The sequence below is a fragment of the Simochromis diagramma genome, unplaced genomic scaffold (genome assembly GCF_900408965.1).
Source record: "Simochromis diagramma unplaced genomic scaffold, fSimDia1.1 OVJJ01000205.1, whole genome shotgun sequence".
Classification (NCBI taxonomy): Eukaryota; Metazoa; Chordata; class Actinopteri; order Cichliformes; family Cichlidae; genus Simochromis; species Simochromis diagramma.
In genome coordinates this window covers 15,963,104-15,980,535 of record NW_024386782.1, presented here as the reverse complement: position 1 = coordinate 15,980,535, position 17,432 = coordinate 15,963,104, and the positions used below count along the sequence as shown (strand labels likewise).

Below are 17,432 nucleotides of genomic sequence, written 5' to 3'. Positions count from 1 at the left end.
GACACAGTTTCAAAAGCAAACACACGTGGTGGGTGAGTGGCCCTGTTGCTGAGGTTGGGGTCATCCTTTAATCTCTTACGAACTACCTCCACTGCTTCAGTGACTGGAATACAAGTGAAGAGAGATGTAACATTGTACGAGACCATCTCACACCTTCTCAACAAAATCCAAGGTGTTCTGGATGTGGTGTTCAGAGCTGCCTACCAGCGGGTTGAGGATCGAAGCCAGAAACTTAGAGATGTTTTAGTTGATCAAGTTGATCATACAGACAATCGGTCTTAAAGGCGCACCCTGTTTATGTATCTTTGGTAAACCATACAGACTTGGCGTAGCTTCCCCTGAGTATAGCCTGTGGCATGAGGTCCGGTCAGTAGCATTTCCTCAAGCCAGTAGAACACGAGTTCCTGGGTCTTGTTTCAGGGGCTCATAAGTATTTTTGTTGCTGAGAGTGACAAAATTTTCTCACAATTGTCTCTATGGTTTAGACGAGGGTAAGTGACTTCCCTTCCTCTGTGCTGATGTTGGATGCTGAGGGCTTTGCATTGCTGAGAGAGGCCGAAACTTTTGTCCACAGTTTCTTCTTCCACGTCTGTGACGTTATTTTTTCAAACTGCTGTTTCTGTGGCTGTAATCAGTTCTGCTAGTGGGATTTTTCTCTACATCACAGCAAAGTTCAATTCTTCACAGATTTGCTGTTTTCTGAGTTCAAAATTCAATAAATTGTGACAATACGCCCAACACCGCTTCCCCAGACGACCCCAAACCGTGACAGAGCCTCCACCGTGTTTGTAGACACTCACTGTTGTGCCTCTCTCCTGGTCTCATCCATACATACTGACAATGATTTGAGCCAAAAATTTCAAATCTGGATTCAAATCCATGAGATCTTCAGTCCAGTTCTTGTGTAGTTTGGCACATCTCAGCCTTTTCTCCCTGTTTGCCTTCTGTAAGCTGGTTGACAGTCACTCTTCCACTGAGACCATTTCTGAAGACGGGAATAATCATCAGCTGAAGGGTCAGATGCATCTCTCACGTTCTGTGCCACGCCTTTGCTGGATTTGTTCTCAAAGACGTGACTTTCAGATACCATTCACTTGGCCCATTTCCACAGGATGGTGAGACACGCCTTCTTTTCAACTAAAGGTTTTTGGAAATCATCTTGTTGGTGCAAACATTTCGTGTCTGTCAGACTGTGTTATCTTTGACATTTTGTTCTACATTCAATTAAAGAAATGGAAACAAATGTGTTTTTGTGACAGGCTGCTAGTGCCTAAAGATACAATGACAAATTGCTCCTATGCTTGTTTTTGCTGTTATGTATTGCTTCTGTACTCTCTATGTGTGCTGACGTTATCCCTCCTGTCTCCGGTGACACCAACACATTTGATGCCAGAGTAGATTATTACTGACGTGTTTTCCTCCATACAGACTTCTTTTGTTAACAAAGTGAGAAAATCTCTCATATTTGCATCTCTAATGTTCCTGTGTAAATTTATAAATAAAAGGACTACAATGGAACGCTATGGAAATAAGCTTCCAGTGAACGCTTTTATAAGTGGACTTTCTATCAGGATGTTTCCTGGTGACCTAAGAGCACCGGGATGTTTCCTGGTGACCTAATTTGAATGAGTTGATCTCTCATTATCTTATATGGGCGTGATTATGTCTGGTTTCATATAAACTGTCTGCTCGTAAGCTGACTGAAGTACAAACTTTCATTGCAAAAGAAATAAGTAAAAGCTTTAATTGAGGGGGTTTAACAACCATATTGCATTAACTGTTTAGGGCAGGGGTAGGGAACTCCAGGCCTCGAGAGTCTGTGTCCTGCAGATTTTAGATGTGTCCTTGATCCAACATGTCTTGAAGTTCTCCTGGTAGAGTGTGGACAAATATAAACACTTAAAAACTAAAAAAAACAACACAAGTTGTTACATATCTACTATGCAGCATTAAAAAAGACCAGAATCTGACGTAGATTTAAATGGAATAGTTTCCCTGTATTTGGAGTTCATTTCAACACTTTTAGGTTCTCAAAGTGTGATACGTGTACCACTGGTGGTACGTGGGCTCCCTCTAGTGGTACATAGGAACGCTCCAAACATTTTTTTAAAGATTAAATAATATACCATGTTCTGATCACTTGTTACATCCTATGACAGTTCAAATAAATAACATTCACATAATAAAATTGTCTTGTGTAAACAGGCGTATACTACTGTACTGGTGCAATAAAAGTACTTTTTGAAGTACAATTCTCCAAACACTTACATTTAAAATTACTCGAGCAGGGTTAGGGGTTGCCACCTCAGCATGCAGTCTAGTTCTATAGTCTTGCTAATGACCTACTATTGTTAATCAGCCGTTTCAGCACACTGGACCTCAAGGACTGGAGTTTGACACCCCTGATCTGGAGTCTCATAGATTTCAATTTGTTCACTAATTTTAAGTTTAAAATACTAGAGTACTATGCTGCTAACGTTGAGCTCATCTTGCTGCAGGGATACCACTAGGTGGAATTGTTACATAAGCTCTACTGCAAGCACTCACACCACTATGCATCTCTTCATGTCTATGAGTGTCAGTTGCAGCACTTAAACCAGTGTTCTAAAAATCCTGTTATTAAAAAAAAACAAAAACAAAAATAGTATAAAGCCAGACACCAAAACAAGTCAACTTAGAGCAACTTAAGTTTATTAAGACATTCATATAATCCAAGAGGAGGAAATCTGAAAAGTAGTCAAGGAGGGGAACGGGCAATATACTCTGGTAAGGGTAAAACCACGTCAGCAAAATATAGCCAACCAGTGAGGAATTCTGATATATAGCAAGTGGGATAAAAAAAATAAAATATATATGGTACATTTAAATTAAACACATTCACGAAGATAAACAAAAAGCAAGTGAATCCTACAGTATAACATGACAAAAGCCTCTATTAAGCAGGCCCACGATACATCGCACATATGTTAGCATAACATAATTTGCAGACTTTATACAGCACTTATACCTTTTAGTCCACAAGTAAGTTACTAAATGGTGGAGAACATCGAATACACGCATCTTAAGTGAACATGGAAAGAAATACCTGATAAGAACCTTAATGCTTATAGACCCCATGGCTTTGCAGCTCCAACCAATCAACTGTCAAGGTCAGAATCTACAACTGTCCAAGAGGGACACCAAAGAAGTCACCTCGCTTTTAACACATACCAAAATTCTGATCGAAGGTTTAGCATTGAGAAGTTTTTTTTCCCTCGAATAATAAGCACAATGCAAGTGGACAATCGCTATCACTGCGTTTAAAACAAAAAGAAAAATCTCAGGGCTCAAATCAGGTCGGCCACATTCATAGGCATCTCCTCCACGGTTGTATTGTAAAACGTCTCAATGTCACGAAGAATCCTCTTGTCCTCCTCAGTCACAAAGTTGATAGCAACTCCTTTTCTGCCAAAACGGCCACCGCGACCAATTCTGTGGAGGAAAATTGGACCATGTTAGACTCAGAGAGGCAACAACAGAGCACATTCTTCCAAAGAAACTCAACTCACCTATGAATGTAGTTCTCACGGTTTGTGGGAAGGTCATAGTTAATGACCAGGGAAACCTGCTGTACATCAATTCCACGAGCCTGGTGTGGGAGGGGAGAAAAAGACATGTTCAATTTAACTCCTTAACAGACAGACTGATGAAGACTGCGTATTATTAATGTTGCTCGCGAATAAGTAACAGATTCCTACGTTAAAAGAACCCATTGTGGAGAACGAGCCCTAATCTCCCAAAAGTTTCGACTGCTTGGTCATTTCAGGACTTTTGCAGGATTAAAAACATTTTGGGTTGTAACGTCACAGATGATCATTTGACTCTTCATACACCTCACACTTACCAGAAGATCAGTAGTGATCAACACTCTGCTTGAGCCAGACCTAAACTCCCTCATAATCACATCACGCTCCTTCTGGTCCATGTCACCGTGCTGGAAATGGAAAATATAGATTAATACTGATGAGCAAAAGCATTTTCTTGCACCAACATAAGATTCAAGCAGGGAGAGGACGTGTCATACCAGAGCAGAGACGGTGAAGTCTCTAGCATGCATCTTTTCAGTCAACCAGTCGACTTTTCTCCTGGTGTTGAGGAAGATCACAGCCTGTGTGATTGTCAGAGTCTCATACAGATCACAGAGAGTGTCCAACTTCCACTCCTGGAAACAAACACGAGGTTATGAGATATAAAGCACTGTTAACTGAAAAACATCAACATGAAGTCACAGCAGAATCCTGTAGTTTAACATCTACCCAACTTCCATGTTAAATGAGGAGCAGCTATTGTGTAACACAGGATTTCGAGACAAAGGAAACTGGACATTAAGAAAGAGGTCCCTCCTAGCCTCATTTCCAATACCATGCCTTTGATCTCCTTCTCTGGTGTACCCATGCTTACACGGCCACATGAGCTAAACCTGTGAGGCTTGGCTCCTGCAGTTTCAGCAGGGTGCTTTAGAGAGAAGGGAAATTAAAACATTCACAGTGGTACAAGATTATCAGCAGAAATCTTACCAACCTCTCGCTCCACATTAATGTAGAACTGCTTGATACCCTCAAGGGTAAGCTCTTCTTTCTTCACCAAGATGCGAACGGGATCTCGCATGAACTTCTTAGTTACCTCCAACACATCTGCTGGCATTGTGGCTGAGAGCAGGACCACCTGAAGAAGCAGCACTACATGTTACACCACCCCCCCAAAAAAAAAAAATCAACATAAAATTTGTTACAAGCGTATTAAAAGACAATGCCAATTGTGGCACTTGACCTTGAGATTGCAGCCAACGAACATTAAGAAAGAGGTTCGACCACATCTCATTTTCAGTCAAGTGCACAATAATCTCCTTCCACGTAAAAATCTGCTATCATCATTGCATGAAACAGAAAATCTGGATCACACAATTATAGCAGACCTCTGTTGATGCAGAAGGGCATCTTATTTGTTCTCTGGTGTGCGTTGGTTTCTTACTTGAATGTTTGTGCTCAGTTTCTGGAAGATCTCATAGATCTGATCCTTGAAGCCGCGACTCAACATCTCATCGGCTTCATCCAGAACAAACATCTTGATCCATTTTGGAGCTGCAGCGAAATGTCATGTTTGTTAGCAAACATATCACCAATCCGAGCTTCCAGTAAGCAGGACCTGTAATACTTACACAGGTGTTTCCTGTTCAGCATGTCGTACACACGTCCAGGTGTGCCCACCACTATGTGAGGGGCCTCAGCCTGGAGCTTCTGTATTTCACTACGGAGATTGGTCCCTCCAATGCAGGCATGGCAGGTTGCCCCCATGTAGTCACCCAAAGCCAGAATTACCTTCTGGATCTAAGAAGGGGAGATGGGACAGAAGAACTTGTTTAAGATAATGTGGCACAGAGAGCCAGACAAGACTCGCAAACTGCAGAAAAACTGTTTAAAGTGATCAGTAGAGTAAAAGAAACTCTCCATTTCAAGAGTCAGTCCCGAAAGATGGTATGCCATCACATCACTCAGTTTTTCACAGAAAAATTCGAAAGCATTTCACCTTTCAGACCAATGTAGCCACGGACAGAGACTACATTAGCTTAAGAAGATACTCGTCAAATCTTTTGGAATTTGAACAAATCTTTAAAAGATTGTACCTTAGGATCTGAATTAGTGTCCTCAGTACGCTGCTTAGGTCTGAGGTACTGCTGAGGTTTATGGTGACCTCAGGAACAGCATACCTGCTGAGCCAGCTCTCTAGTCGGAGCCAAAACCAGAGCCTGAGTCTCCTTCTGTTCAATATCCAACTGCTGCAAGATAGAGATGGCAAATGTGGCTGTCTTGCCAGTTCCAGACTGGGCCTGAGCAATGACATCATAGCCTGACAGTAAGGGGAAAAAATTATTTTAAGTACATATATTTGTTTCTCAAAACAGAAACAGGCTAAACAACAAAATCATCCTTTGCAAGATTTGACTCATTAACTAATCATTTTACAGTATTGAGTGATCAGCATGAAACAAAGTTATCCCCATGTTTTGGGTAAGTCCCGAAAGATGGTAGACCATCATTTCACTCAAACGTCTACAATCCTATTCTGAGTTTAAAAAGAAAAGTATCTGTACCTTTGATGCAAGGGATAATGGCCCTCTGTTGAATGGCAGATGGTTTTTCAAAACCATATGCGTATATGCCCCTGAGAAGAGTCTCCTTCAGGTTCATATCATCAAAGTTGTCCGTAATCTCATTCCAGTTGCTCTGAATTTTGGGAAAGACAGTACATGGGTGAATTAGTACTTCAATGATCCAGTTACAGCCAAAAATATAGTGCCAGTGCTTGTATTTCGCCATACTACTTACCTCGATGACACCATCAGGCTCCATTCCATCTGGTCCCCCATGGTCTCTATCTCTTGAGCTGTTGGAAATGAAACACTCTTCAATTTTTACATAAAATGTGACCTTAAAAATAAACTGAACGCATGCTACAGCGGTCGTTTCTTCCAGGCGTCATGTAATGTGAAGGCCTGCTGCCCACTCATCTCCAACAATAAGACCGCGTATTTCGCGCTCAGGGTGAGAAACTAAAACACAGAAATTACGTTAGATATGTAGTGAGATAGTCAATCGTAGCCTGGGTTACGCCCCAGCGATCTAGTTCCACAGTCTGGAGGTTCACTGAGCGCACGTGTCAAATTGCACGAGCCGGGCTCCACTGCTAGTCCCTCATAAAATGGCCGCTTACGTAACCTCCAAAGATTTGAGGCTGGCTCCTTATACCCACTGTGGTCCCCGGTAACTCAAGATTAAAATTACATCTGTACACGTTGGATGTACCTCAACATGGAGCTCCGCTTCGCTCACAGTTAGCCAATATGTCGGACAGTTGGGCCTGTACTGCCAACGGTGGCTTCTTCTGAGGCCTACATACAGCCTGGACTGACGGCTCTCAATTTGGATAATCCCCAGCTACAATAGTAAACAAAGGGTTCTACTAATCACTACAAAGTCCTGGTATACTTTGCGTATGACGTGGCCAAATATTAAACATTTAAACCAGAATGCTTTTAAAAGCAGTTTGGAACTACGGTGTGTAACGGAGCAGCTAGCGTCACATAGCTAACAGTTAGCCCCAGCGGTTGGGGCCTCGTTAGCTATTTAATAACTAATTTTGCATAACACCAACTGCAAACCACTTTCGCAAGGTTGGACGCAGATAAATATCCAGCGTCGTTTAAAAAAAACACGCCCAAACGTATTCTCTTACCTGTTGTAATCAGCAGAATCGCTAGACATGATCCGTTCCCAACTTCAGCATGCGAGTGGAAAGATCGCTGCTCGAGAATACAACTGCATTTATGGAGCCGGACTATTTTCACCGACAAACTCAGTGCCCAATTTGGCTGAAAATAAAGTATTAGTTGACTGACTTAATGTTTGAATCACATTTTATTTAACAAACTACTTGTTGTGTTCAAATATGTCTTTAGATAAACAATAAAATGTTAAAATTGTTCCAGACTATATTCCTCGGCGGAAGGATATTGCAGTAATAGTGGGTGCTCGGGCTCGCTACCGTGTCTCTGATAGGTCAAAACTCGCTCTGACAAGGTTGTGCAACATTTTTGGAGAGAAGGTTTGCATGAGGCCCATGCAAGCGGGGTTCAAGAAATAAAATGAAGTTTACTACCACACAGGCAGAGCTAACCGAGGCTTTGCTGTCCAAGTGTGATTATTAAATAACTTTTAATTGGCATAGAGTTTAAAAAGGGACAATGCTGCAGTTTCTGTGTGTTTGACACACTTGCTGTTCCATATTTATCAGTTATGTGTAGTGCTTGAGGCAGGTTTAAAACAATTAAAGTACACAGTCACTTCCATATGTGGAGTGACAGATATAGAACTGGTATCTTGCATATTGTAAGGAAAGCTGACTGGACAGGCAAACTTGTCATAACAATAACTGCTTTGGGGAAAGTGTGGGGAGAAATCTGGAGAAGGCTTCTTCTTGGCATATCATTCAGTAGATTTCCGCTACCTGCTGGACTTAAGCAACTGATAGTTTGTACGAACTAATTCTCTGTCAGTCTCTTGTGTTTCTTTATTCCAGAAATCAGAGACGTTACACAGAGGAGACACTCAAAGACTTATGAAAAAAGGAAAGTACTGACAGCTAAGATTGGTTGTACTTATGTTAGGGTAAAAGTTAACAAGCCTTGATTTAAAAAAAAAAAAAAAAAAAATCAGATTTGACTGGAGATTCTATACATGCAGTTTTTATCTCCTGGTGACCTTTGAGATGAAAGTTCAGTTAGATAATGCTTCAATTAGTCTCCACTGAGTCAGAGACTTGCTTTGATAAAGTACCCAGTTTAGCTGAGCTAACACAACCATTTTCTCCCTGTGTCACCTCTCTACTTTCCACGTTTCACCTTCTTGGAGAAGTTCCTGATTTACTTGGAAGACCTTGGACTCTACTCTGGTTTAGACAATGTTAACTAGATTATTATGAGATTATTATTATAATACATATTTAGAGGATTATTCTCTAAATATGAGAGAAGCACACAATAATAATCAATTGTGAGGCACACTCACATGACTGGATATAATATCCCTGTTTACTTTAAAAAACAAATTTAGATTCTGTATATTTAAGCCTTCCCCTACAGCAAAGCTGTTTTAATGGCCAGCTTTTATTTGATCTCTGGTAGTCGTGCTTGCATTGTTAGAAAAAGAAAGAGCATATTTCTCCCATATTAGCTTCTCTTCATTGGCTACCTGTTAAATGTAGACTCACATTTAATATTCTTCTCCTCACATACAAGATCTTGAATAATTGGGTCCCATTTTATCTTCAAGACCTTATATCACCCTAACAGAGCACTTCGCTCTCAGACTTGTGGTTCCTGGGATATTTAGTAGAATAGGAGGCAGAGCCTTTAGCTTTAAGGCCCCTCTTCTGTGGAACGGGACAGACACGCTCTCTACTTTTTGATTAAGCTTATAGTAAGGGCTGGATAACTAACCCCAAACCTTCCCTTAGTTACACTTCACTGACTGTTTATTCTTCACACTCTCTATGTTTATACATCACTTTGCATTTAATCAATAGTTATTTTTATGTTTGGCTCTCTCCCACAGTGTGTCTTTTGTCCTGTCTTCCTCCCCTCACGGCACATGGCCGCTCCTCCTTGAGCCTGGTTCTGCCTGAGGTTTCTTCCTGTTAAAAGGGAGTTCTCTGTCCCACTGTTGGGTCATTTGATTGTTGGGATTTTCTCTCTATGATTGTAGAGTTTTAACCTTCCTGCTGTTGTGATTTAACACTATATAAATAAAACTGAATTGAAATTGAATTGCACAAGTAGTTCTGTTACCGCTACGCTCTATTTCAGTGCATTTCAATAGGAAACACTTTAATTATTTGATGTTAAACTCCATAGACAGTTTAAGCTTTTAGCTAAAACATTTGAGCAACTCTATGGACCATCCAGCAGTATCAGCGCACCACTCTTAAACCAGCACTTGTGATGACTTTTGACTCAGCCAATAAGAGGGAAACTTCATTCTTTCTTTTCTGCTAGAACCACAAACCACAAGTAAGTAGGGTACCATAATTCATATACTTAATATTAAGTGAAATTACTGTCTTATCAACAATGAAAAGGTTGTGGTACACATGTCAAATAAGATTACAAATATTTTATTCATCCACAAATGTTACAAAATTGCTCTGTTAAAGCAACCAACAACAAAAAGCTTTGCCTTTGTTCCAGTGTACAAAGGGAGCGGTTGGATTTTTCCTTTTTTTCTTTAATTAAATACAGTGGAGATATGGTTTGAATTTCACAGATGCAGGCTTTTGGAAACTATATTAATGCACAATGGTGTAGTAGTTAGAGAAGAGTTCCTCCCCTGCTGAAATGTCCCTGAGCGACACTAGCACAACACACCGCAGACGCCTCTGTGTACCCTGGCTGTAGTTGACGTTAGGGAGATACTGGCGGAGCTCAATGGGAAACTTGTCTGGCAGGTCGTACTCCTGGTAGCACACGTTGGCAGGCCTCTCGTAGGAGCAGTTGTTCACATATTGACCCACAGCCAGGGGGTTATGGGGAGTGTCTGTCAGCCAGCTTGTGTCGCTGGTCAAATAAGGACCTATTCTGTCTCTTCCACTGCACGACTTGAACACCATCCTAGAGATGCCTTTGTCATTTCCATCAACCAGGATGCCATCAATGCATCTGAAAACAAAGGGGTTTCTGATGGACTGAAGAAGAATGGGCTCATAGGGTTGGTAAACAGTCCCGGGATACATTGCAACTGTTGCTCCTTTGGGTACAATTCCCTTGGTGACAAAGACTCCAGTTCCTGCGAAGGATAAAGAGCTAGGCTTCCGCTCAATGCAGAATCCCAGTGTCTGTAACATGGCATCCTGTCCGCACACCGGATCTCCTCCAACCTGCTCTGCTTCACTTGTTAGCTGCAGCATAAATGGAGTCTGGAACTGCCTCTGATGAAACCCATGTTTCCTGAACAGGGCTCTGAAGAGCGTCAGCAGGCTCCGTGAAACCTCCTCATCGGGGACTAGCTTATCTTTCGAGCGCTCAGTCACCTTCCGCAGTGTTTTCTCATTTTTAGACAGGTTGAAGACTACCCAAGGCACAAACCTGTGTCGGTAGGACTTCCATTTGTTCTGAAATCTTCGCAAAACAACTGTAAACATCCAGAGACTTGTTTGTATGTCGGACATTGAACAACGAGGTTCTTTGGATGAAACGTCGAGTCATTTCCGATAACTTGCTTCAAAATAAAAAAAACAAACACTTGTTGCTATTTCAAAACGTAGAACGAACTTTAAATTTGTTTTGCTTAAATATCTTTAGATATGTATTGTATGTTAGATAAGGAACAAAAAATCGATAATCAACACTTCTGGAAGTTGTATAGGCTATAGGCTATAAATTGTATGCTCTTATTTTGAAGAGCTGTGATTCAACCGGAAAAACTTTTTACGCGACTTGTAAAAACTTTACGGGCACTAAGCCAGCTGGATGGGAGGAAGAGTAGCCCGGCAGTGACAAACATGGTATGAAATTACTCTTTTTTTTTTATTTTTTATTATTGTTTGTAGGGGCAAATATAACATGTACCCATTCACATAAACGTATAAAAACACATCTCCTCGGATTCATAACATAGTATTAAAACTGCTTTTAATACCTTAAATTCGCCTGAAATATTGAAAACAAACAGCCCCCTCTCCTTTAGCATTAGCTAAGTAGCTCACAGTGGGGCTAACCAACAAGCACAGTGAGCTAACTACGATTGCTATCATTTAAACACATAAAATGACAACTTTTAGATCGTTATCGTGTGGAATGCGTAACTTTATCAGTAGTATTGATATTAAGACAAGGAAACCGCCAGTCAATACACTAGAAGTCGGTAAATGCAATCAGCATAGCATATCGCTGCTAGTTCCCTCTTACTGTGATTTAGATGTGTTTCGCCAGAGTTCACTGTAGCTAACAGCTAGCCTACCCTTTGTGGTTATTGAAGAGCGGCACGATTATTTCGTTCAGTACTGAGATAACGATTATTTATAATTTTTTCAATTACAGAATTGTTTTTATTGCAGTGCCACGTAAAGACACCGCCTTCATATCTTCGCGTGGACACAACTTTTGTATCAAAATACAAAAGTCACCTGAATTTAGTGCGCCTCAGGGAAGGAAAAACGCTGTACCAAAACTTAATACAAACTTAAATCAGCAGTGCACTTCTTTCACATTTACATTGTGCTACATCCCTGTTAATTCAACTTTATAAATTAATCTTTGCAGAGACATCAGGTCTTTATTCACCTGGCCCATGTGCATTGCCTATAAGCAAAATCTAAAGTTTCTCACTCCATTCAGTGTACCTGCATGATGGATGTGAATAAAACTCGAAGCAGTGTACTTCACATATGGGAGATCTTATCTCTAGCAGCATTGCCACTTTAGGAAAGTAAATAAAGGAGATAAATCTTTTGTTTGTCCTGTATGTTTACCCTTTACCTGAAGCCTTTACTACTCACTATGTTTAGTGGACAGAAATATTTGGCCAAATAGAATCTTGATTGGCTGTTGATGTCAGCGTGTCTTTGTGAGCTGCATGGATGTGCAGACTATATTACTGTTATAAGGTAACAGTTATAATTGAGACACACAGGCACGCGGTCAGGTGCTGATTTAGTGAGCATTTGATTTGCTTTTGCTCTGCGTTTTGTTGGTGAAGCACACATTTCAGTATTTGCACAGTCACATTCATTTAATTGTGGGAGGCTAAAATCGTACTTGAGATTAAAATGTGATTAATTGAGCAGCCCTAGGTTATTGTGTGAAAATTCAGATGGTACGCTTTGCAGTGTTATTGTAATCTCCCATTCTGTGCAAGTCGCACAGGGAATTAATACGTAAAAAAATTACTCCATATTGTTGTTGCTGCCTCATACCTTCAACTATTTGTGTATTTTGGCTATTTGAGTATGTGCCCTGTGTGTTGTGTCTGTGCAGAACAAGCTGAAGTCCTCGCAGAAGGATAAAGTTCGCCAGTTCATGATTTTTACACAATCCAGTGAGAAGACTGCAGTGACCTGCCTGGCACAGAATGACTGGAAGCTAGATGTTGCCACAGATAAGTTTTTCCAAAGTCCAGAGCTCTACATTTCAAATCTAAAGGGGGCCTTAGACAAGAAGAAGCTTGAGCAGCTGTATAACAGATACAGAGGTATAGAAAAAGCACCGCTATAATGTTTCCATTGGTTAGAAATTGTATACACAGCACAGGACTGAAATTAATACTCTGAATGGTTAATCAGTTAATTCATTTTTCTTGTTCTTAGATCCTCATGACGACAACAAAATAGGCATTGATGGGATCCAGCAATTCTGTGACGACTTGGGTTTGGACCCTGCCAGTATAAGCGTCCTTCTCATCGCCTGGAAGTTCAGGGCAGCAACGCAGTGCGAGTTTTCGAAACAGGAGTTCATGGAAGGCATGACAGAACAGGGGTGAGAAAAACATTTTCAGATGGTAAAAGAAGAGGGGGGCAAACTGTGTTCCTATGTGTGATGTGCAACAATCATTCAAACACTGGTGTAACTTTAAGTAAGACTGATGGGGTGGATTGTTGTGCAAATGCACGTATTCATTTAAAAATGCTTATTTTGTGATTTTATTTGGAGAAAGATGCAAACATATTTCCCAAATTGTTTGAGCACAGTAAATGTAAATAAAAACAGAATTTAGATTGGAAAAGTTTTTAAATGCTGTATTTCCTAAAAAAATAGAAAAAGACATCACACTAGAGGTTGAGTAGTAACAAATTTAATTGTTTTTTCTTGAATAACATCAAATTTGATATCAGCATCACATATCAAAGATTTTGGCACAGAGGCATAATTCCCACTGTGTTGCATCGCCTCTTTTTATGTCACCGTTAGTGCTCTTCAGCTCTCGCTTCATGCTAATGCAGTACGTGCTGACTGTGGGTTGACATTTTTAAAGTGAAAAAAAAAATTCCTTTCCTGTAAAAATTGTCATCTGAAGGTAGTATAAAAAATGGTTGCAGTTTCCTGGTCTGAAAAACCTGCATTCTTTTTAATGGCCTCTAGGAGGCGATAGAGGTGTTGCAAGAGAAGTTCTGGTCCCATGTGGAAAAACGGCTTTCTACTTGGACTTCTGGAAACAACTTTCTGCTAAGCTCATGGGCTTAGCATTTAGCATTTCAGGTCATACTGAATAAAGCATTGAGTCTTTTTTGCAAATTTTGGTCAATTTTAGTGTCAGAATGGACGATTGTCCAGGATGTGTCTATTGAACACAACAACTTGTGCTTGATAAATCTTAGCCACGCCTTTATACTAGGGGTGGGGGGAAAAAATCGATACTGTGTAGTATCGTGATATTTTGTTTGCTAATAATGTATCGATACAGGGACAGCAGAAATCGATATTTTGTTACAAAAAAAGTTTTTGTGGACCGGAACTCTGACTTCAGAGCATGTTGATCAGCTCCTTTTTCTGAGCAAGAATCCTGACATTCCTTCACTGTCCAAATGTGTTTAACTTGTTTTTTGGCAGCAATAAACATGACAGTTTACTCATTTTAATTTAAGACATGTTTCATTTTAATTAAGTTTAAAACTTTTTTATTTAATGTAAAATTATATTTTGTTTTAATTTACTGTCAAATTCTTCAGTTGCTGAATGGGCTGCATAGTTTTCATAAATTGCATAGTTCAGAATAGCTATAGTTGTACCAGATGGTTGCATTCAGTTAAGTTGGACTAGACTGTAATACAAACCGTTCAGTTTGTCAACAATAAAACTGACTGAAATGAGAGAAAGACTGAGTGTGAGACTTTGATATTAGATAAAATGAATATTGATAAAGTTTACCTTTATGTACAGAATCTGAATATCGCAAAATATTTTTAAAAATTGCAATAATATTGTATCATGCGTTATGTATCGTGATAATATCGTATCGTGGGATATATGGTGATTCCCACCTCTACTTTATACAATGTCCGTACATCTGAATGGGCCGCATATGTTGCTCCAAAACCTTCATGTAGCGTTAAGCATTAACGGTGCCTTCACAGATGTGCAAGTGATCCCTTCCGCATGCTCTAAAGTGGCTCATGGAAGCCTTTTGCACACAATCATGTTAGTTAGCTGGGAGGTGTTCCACCAGGTGGTGTTTTGCGGGTTGCAAAGATTTTCTAGCTTTGTTCTTCTGGTCTGACCCATTTTTTTAAATTGTTTTTTTTTACTGTATTGCTAAAGATAAACAACTAAATAAATAAAAATGAGCATGTTGTTCAAAAAGTAATAAGAAATATCAGTCTTTATCTGATCTGATCCGATCCTCCTTATACTACGAGGCCAATCCCAAAAGTAAGGTCTCCTATTTTGTATTTCCTATGTATTTCAAAAACAATAGGAGACCTTACTTTTGGGGTTGCCCTCGTACATCAGTTTCATGTGGGGCTGAAACGATTCTGATGATTATTATATTTTGCTTTTATTTACATTTTGCACACTGCCCCAACTTTTCTGGAAACGGCGACACCAAAGTAAAGTTCTGTGATAATTTACATTTTTATGCTATAAAATCGCTGACAACTGTAAAGGCTTCAGGGTCTGCTTGGACTTTGTCAGATATAAACCAGTTGCTACATTTTGCCGCTTCATTTTTAGCCACTGGACAGCAACAGTGTTTTGTTTTGTTTTTTATCCTTCTGCAGGTGTGACAGCATAGAGAAGCTAAAAGCTCAGCTGCCTAAGATAGAGCAAGAATTAAAGGACTCAAGGAAATTTAAGGACTTCTACCAGTTTACATTTAATTTTGCAAAGAATCCTGGCCAGAAAGGTTTGGGTAAGAATCCTTTTAATGCTCATTGGCTGTTTTTGTTTTCTTGGTTGAATTTCTTTTGATTGAATACTGTTTTTCATACAGATTTAGAAATGGCAATTGCATATTGGAATTTAGTTCTCCCGGGAAGATTCAAGTTCCTGGACCTGTGGAACAAATTTTTAGTTGTAAGTTTACAATAAATAAATCATAACAAGGCTATGCTAAGTACGCAGGTATCATCGTTTCTCGTGAATAAACTTTGCTCCTCATCCTTTGCAGGAACACCATAAAAGATCGATTCCTAAGGACACTTGGAATCTCTTACTAGACTTCAGCACGATGATCACGGATGACATGTCGAATTACGACGAGGAAGGTTTGTAGATTTCTCGTTGGCAGTCATGTCTTGAAACGTGTTATTCAGAGTCAAATCGCTGAATCTGTTTTGCTTCTTCGATAGGAGCGTGGCCCGTCCTTATTGACGATTTTGTGGAGTTTGCGCGACCACACATCGGAACCAAAAGCACTGCAGTTTAAGGTCCGCTCTCACTGAAGTAACAGCCATGAGAGGTTTCTACAAAATCAGTGACTGGAGGACAGTGGAGTCACACTGAGCTGGGAACTATGTTGCCTTTTCATCCCTCAGGACTGAAATATTTTACACAGCAGAGACTTTATATATATTATGTGTATGTACAAAAGGCATATCCGTTTGTTAGTTAACACGTGATAGTTTGAAACTTTTATCTAAAGTATTGGGCTTTTGTGTGCGCTCAAGCCAACTAGAGAGGAGTCTCCATTTGATCCCACGTGGGTCTCTGATGTGGTTGCACTCCGATACAGGTAGATATTCACACTTGAACTGTAATGTAAACACAAGGGTTTGCAAAGAGGATGTTGTTCTTTAAATACTGAATTTTAATACTAGTGTGCATTTCCTGATTTTGGTTTTATGATATGTTTGTGTTACAAGTCAGTATCAAACATTGATTGTAATTTTTTAAATCATAATGCTGTTTGTTTAAACATGGATGCGTAAGGATAAAATAAATAATTCAGTTTGGTCTCTTTAAAGTTGCCAAGCCTCTGTGCATTTACACTTAGAAAGAGAAAATGAGACATTGAAAGTCAGTCTCTGTTTGGTTTATTGCCAAATACCCTCATTAACCTTTAGAAATGTCTTAATGTTTTATGGCACAAATCCAACAAGGTGCTAGAAACATTCCTCGAAGATTTTCATCAGGATTGACATGACGGCATGACAAAGATTTGCTGGCTTGATGATGAGAATCTCCTGTTCCACCACATTCCACTGGACTGAGTTGAGGTCATTTGAGTACAGTGAACTCATTGTGGTGTTCATGAAACCAGTTTGAGTCCAGGCAGTCTTTCTCATTGAACTGTAGCCAAAATTTCCTGTTACTGGCTGACGAGAGGCACCTGCTGTGGTCTAATGCTGCTGTAGCTCATGTAGTTTAAAGCTAGATGTGTTGTATGTTCAGAGTTGCTCTTCTGTACACCTTTGTTGTAACAAGGGGTTATTTGAGTTATTGTTGCTTTTCTATCAGCTGAAAACAATCTGGCCATTCTCCCATGACCTCTGACTTCAACGAGGCAGAGAACTGCTGCTCACTGGATATTTTCTCAGTAGATCAGCAGTTTCTGTAATGCTCGGACCAGCCTGTCTGGCACCAACAGACATGTCGCATTGAGAGTCACTTTAGTCCCCATTTTGATGCTTAGTTTTAACTTCAGTAGGCTGTCTTGACCATGTCTACATGATAAAATGCATTGAGTTGCTACTATGTGATTGGCTGATTTTTAAATATTTACATTAAGGAGCAAATTTGATATGTGATGCCATGATCGGCAGGTTAATGTCCCCATAACTATTAGAAGCTTCTTTAAGTTTGAGGTTGTTACAACTGAATGGACCTGTGGTTTTAGGTAAATCAAACTGATTCTCATACAGCTGTTTCCTAAAATAGTAATTAATCAGAGAATTAGAGAGGTAGGCTA

General features: G+C 39.9%; 3 protein-coding genes and 4 non-coding genes across 8 annotated transcripts; 1 reads left to right on the top strand and 6 right to left on the bottom strand.

Annotated features, from left to right (window-relative positions):
• Positions 1 to 2,671: 2,671 nt before the first annotated feature.
• eif4a2 (eukaryotic translation initiation factor 4A) lies at positions 2,672 to 7,394 on the bottom strand. The gene is made up of 11 exons (XM_040022244.1): positions 7,273 to 7,394; positions 6,366 to 6,423; positions 6,131 to 6,263; positions 5,747 to 5,886; positions 5,198 to 5,366; positions 5,011 to 5,120; positions 4,561 to 4,704; positions 4,064 to 4,201; positions 3,884 to 3,973; positions 3,549 to 3,628; positions 2,672 to 3,471 (listed from the first exon to the last, which is right to left on the bottom strand). Exons 1-11 carry the CDS (start codon positions 7,299 to 7,301, stop codon positions 3,327 to 3,329), a joined length of 1,236 nt encoding a protein of 411 aa, XP_039878178.1. The 5' UTR covers positions 7,302 to 7,394; the 3' UTR covers positions 2,672 to 3,326.
• LOC120727918 lies at positions 4,326 to 4,509 on the bottom strand. Its single transcript, XR_005694597.1, has one exon. It is a non-coding gene; the product is annotated as a small nucleolar RNA SNORA81 (small nucleolar RNA).
• Positions 4,794 to 4,973, bottom strand: LOC120727919. Its single transcript, XR_005694598.1, has one exon. It is a non-coding gene; the product is annotated as a small nucleolar RNA SNORA81 (small nucleolar RNA).
• Positions 5,458 to 5,532, bottom strand: LOC120727920. The gene has a single exon (XR_005694599.1). It is a non-coding gene; the product is annotated as a small nucleolar RNA SNORD2 (small nucleolar RNA).
• LOC120727921 lies at positions 6,009 to 6,083 on the bottom strand. Its single transcript, XR_005694600.1, has one exon. It is a non-coding gene; the product is annotated as a small nucleolar RNA SNORD2 (small nucleolar RNA).
• Positions 7,395 to 9,692: 2,298 nt separating the features above from the next.
• setd9 (SET domain containing 9) lies at positions 9,693 to 10,803 on the bottom strand. Its single transcript, XM_040022250.1, has one exon. It carries the CDS (start codon positions 10,756 to 10,758, stop codon positions 9,880 to 9,882), a length of 879 nt encoding a protein of 292 aa, XP_039878184.1. The 5' UTR covers positions 10,759 to 10,803; the 3' UTR covers positions 9,693 to 9,879.
• dcun1d1 (DCN1, defective in cullin neddylation 1, domain containing 1 (S. cerevisiae)) lies at positions 10,570 to 16,487 on the top strand. 2 transcript variants are annotated; one of them, XM_040022252.1, is made up of 7 exons: positions 10,570 to 10,683; positions 12,566 to 12,779; positions 12,895 to 13,063; positions 15,304 to 15,434; positions 15,516 to 15,598; positions 15,693 to 15,789; positions 15,874 to 16,487. In XM_040022252.1, exons 2-7 carry the CDS (start codon positions 12,608 to 12,610, stop codon positions 15,948 to 15,950), a joined length of 729 nt encoding a protein of 242 aa, XP_039878186.1. In that variant the 5' UTR covers positions 10,570 to 10,683; positions 12,566 to 12,607; the 3' UTR covers positions 15,951 to 16,487. The 2 variants fall into 2 exon arrangements, with proteins under 2 accessions (XP_039878186.1, XP_039878185.1); XM_040022251.1 differs by lacking the exon at positions 10,570 to 10,683 and adding an exon at positions 10,961 to 11,094.
• Positions 16,488 to 17,432: the final 945 nt, after the last annotated feature.

Excerpts from the sequence above, each read along its gene's own strand:
- dcun1d1 (XM_040022251.1), top strand. Across the intron at positions 12,780-12,894 it reads GCTGTATAACAGATACAGAG|ATCCTCATGACGACAACAAA; the intron begins GTATAGAAAAAG and ends TCTTGTTCTTAG. Across the intron at positions 15,599-15,692 it reads TGTGGAACAAATTTTTAGTT|GAACACCATAAAAGATCGAT; the intron begins GTAAGTTTACAA and ends CATCCTTTGCAG.
- setd9 (XM_040022250.1), bottom strand. The coding sequence starts at position 10,758 with ATGTCCGACATACAAACAAGTCTCTGGATGTTTACAGTTGTTTTGCGA.
- eif4a2 (XM_040022244.1), bottom strand. The coding sequence starts at position 7,301 with ATGTCTAGCGATTCTGCTGATTACAACAG. Across the intron at positions 6,424-7,272 it reads GATTCTGCTGATTACAACAG|CTCAAGAGATAGAGACCATG; the intron begins GTAAGAGAATAC and ends CATTTCCAACAG. Across the intron at positions 4,202-4,560 it reads ACATTAATGTGGAGCGAGAG|GAGTGGAAGTTGGACACTCT; the intron begins GTTGGTAAGATT and ends GTTTGTTTCCAG.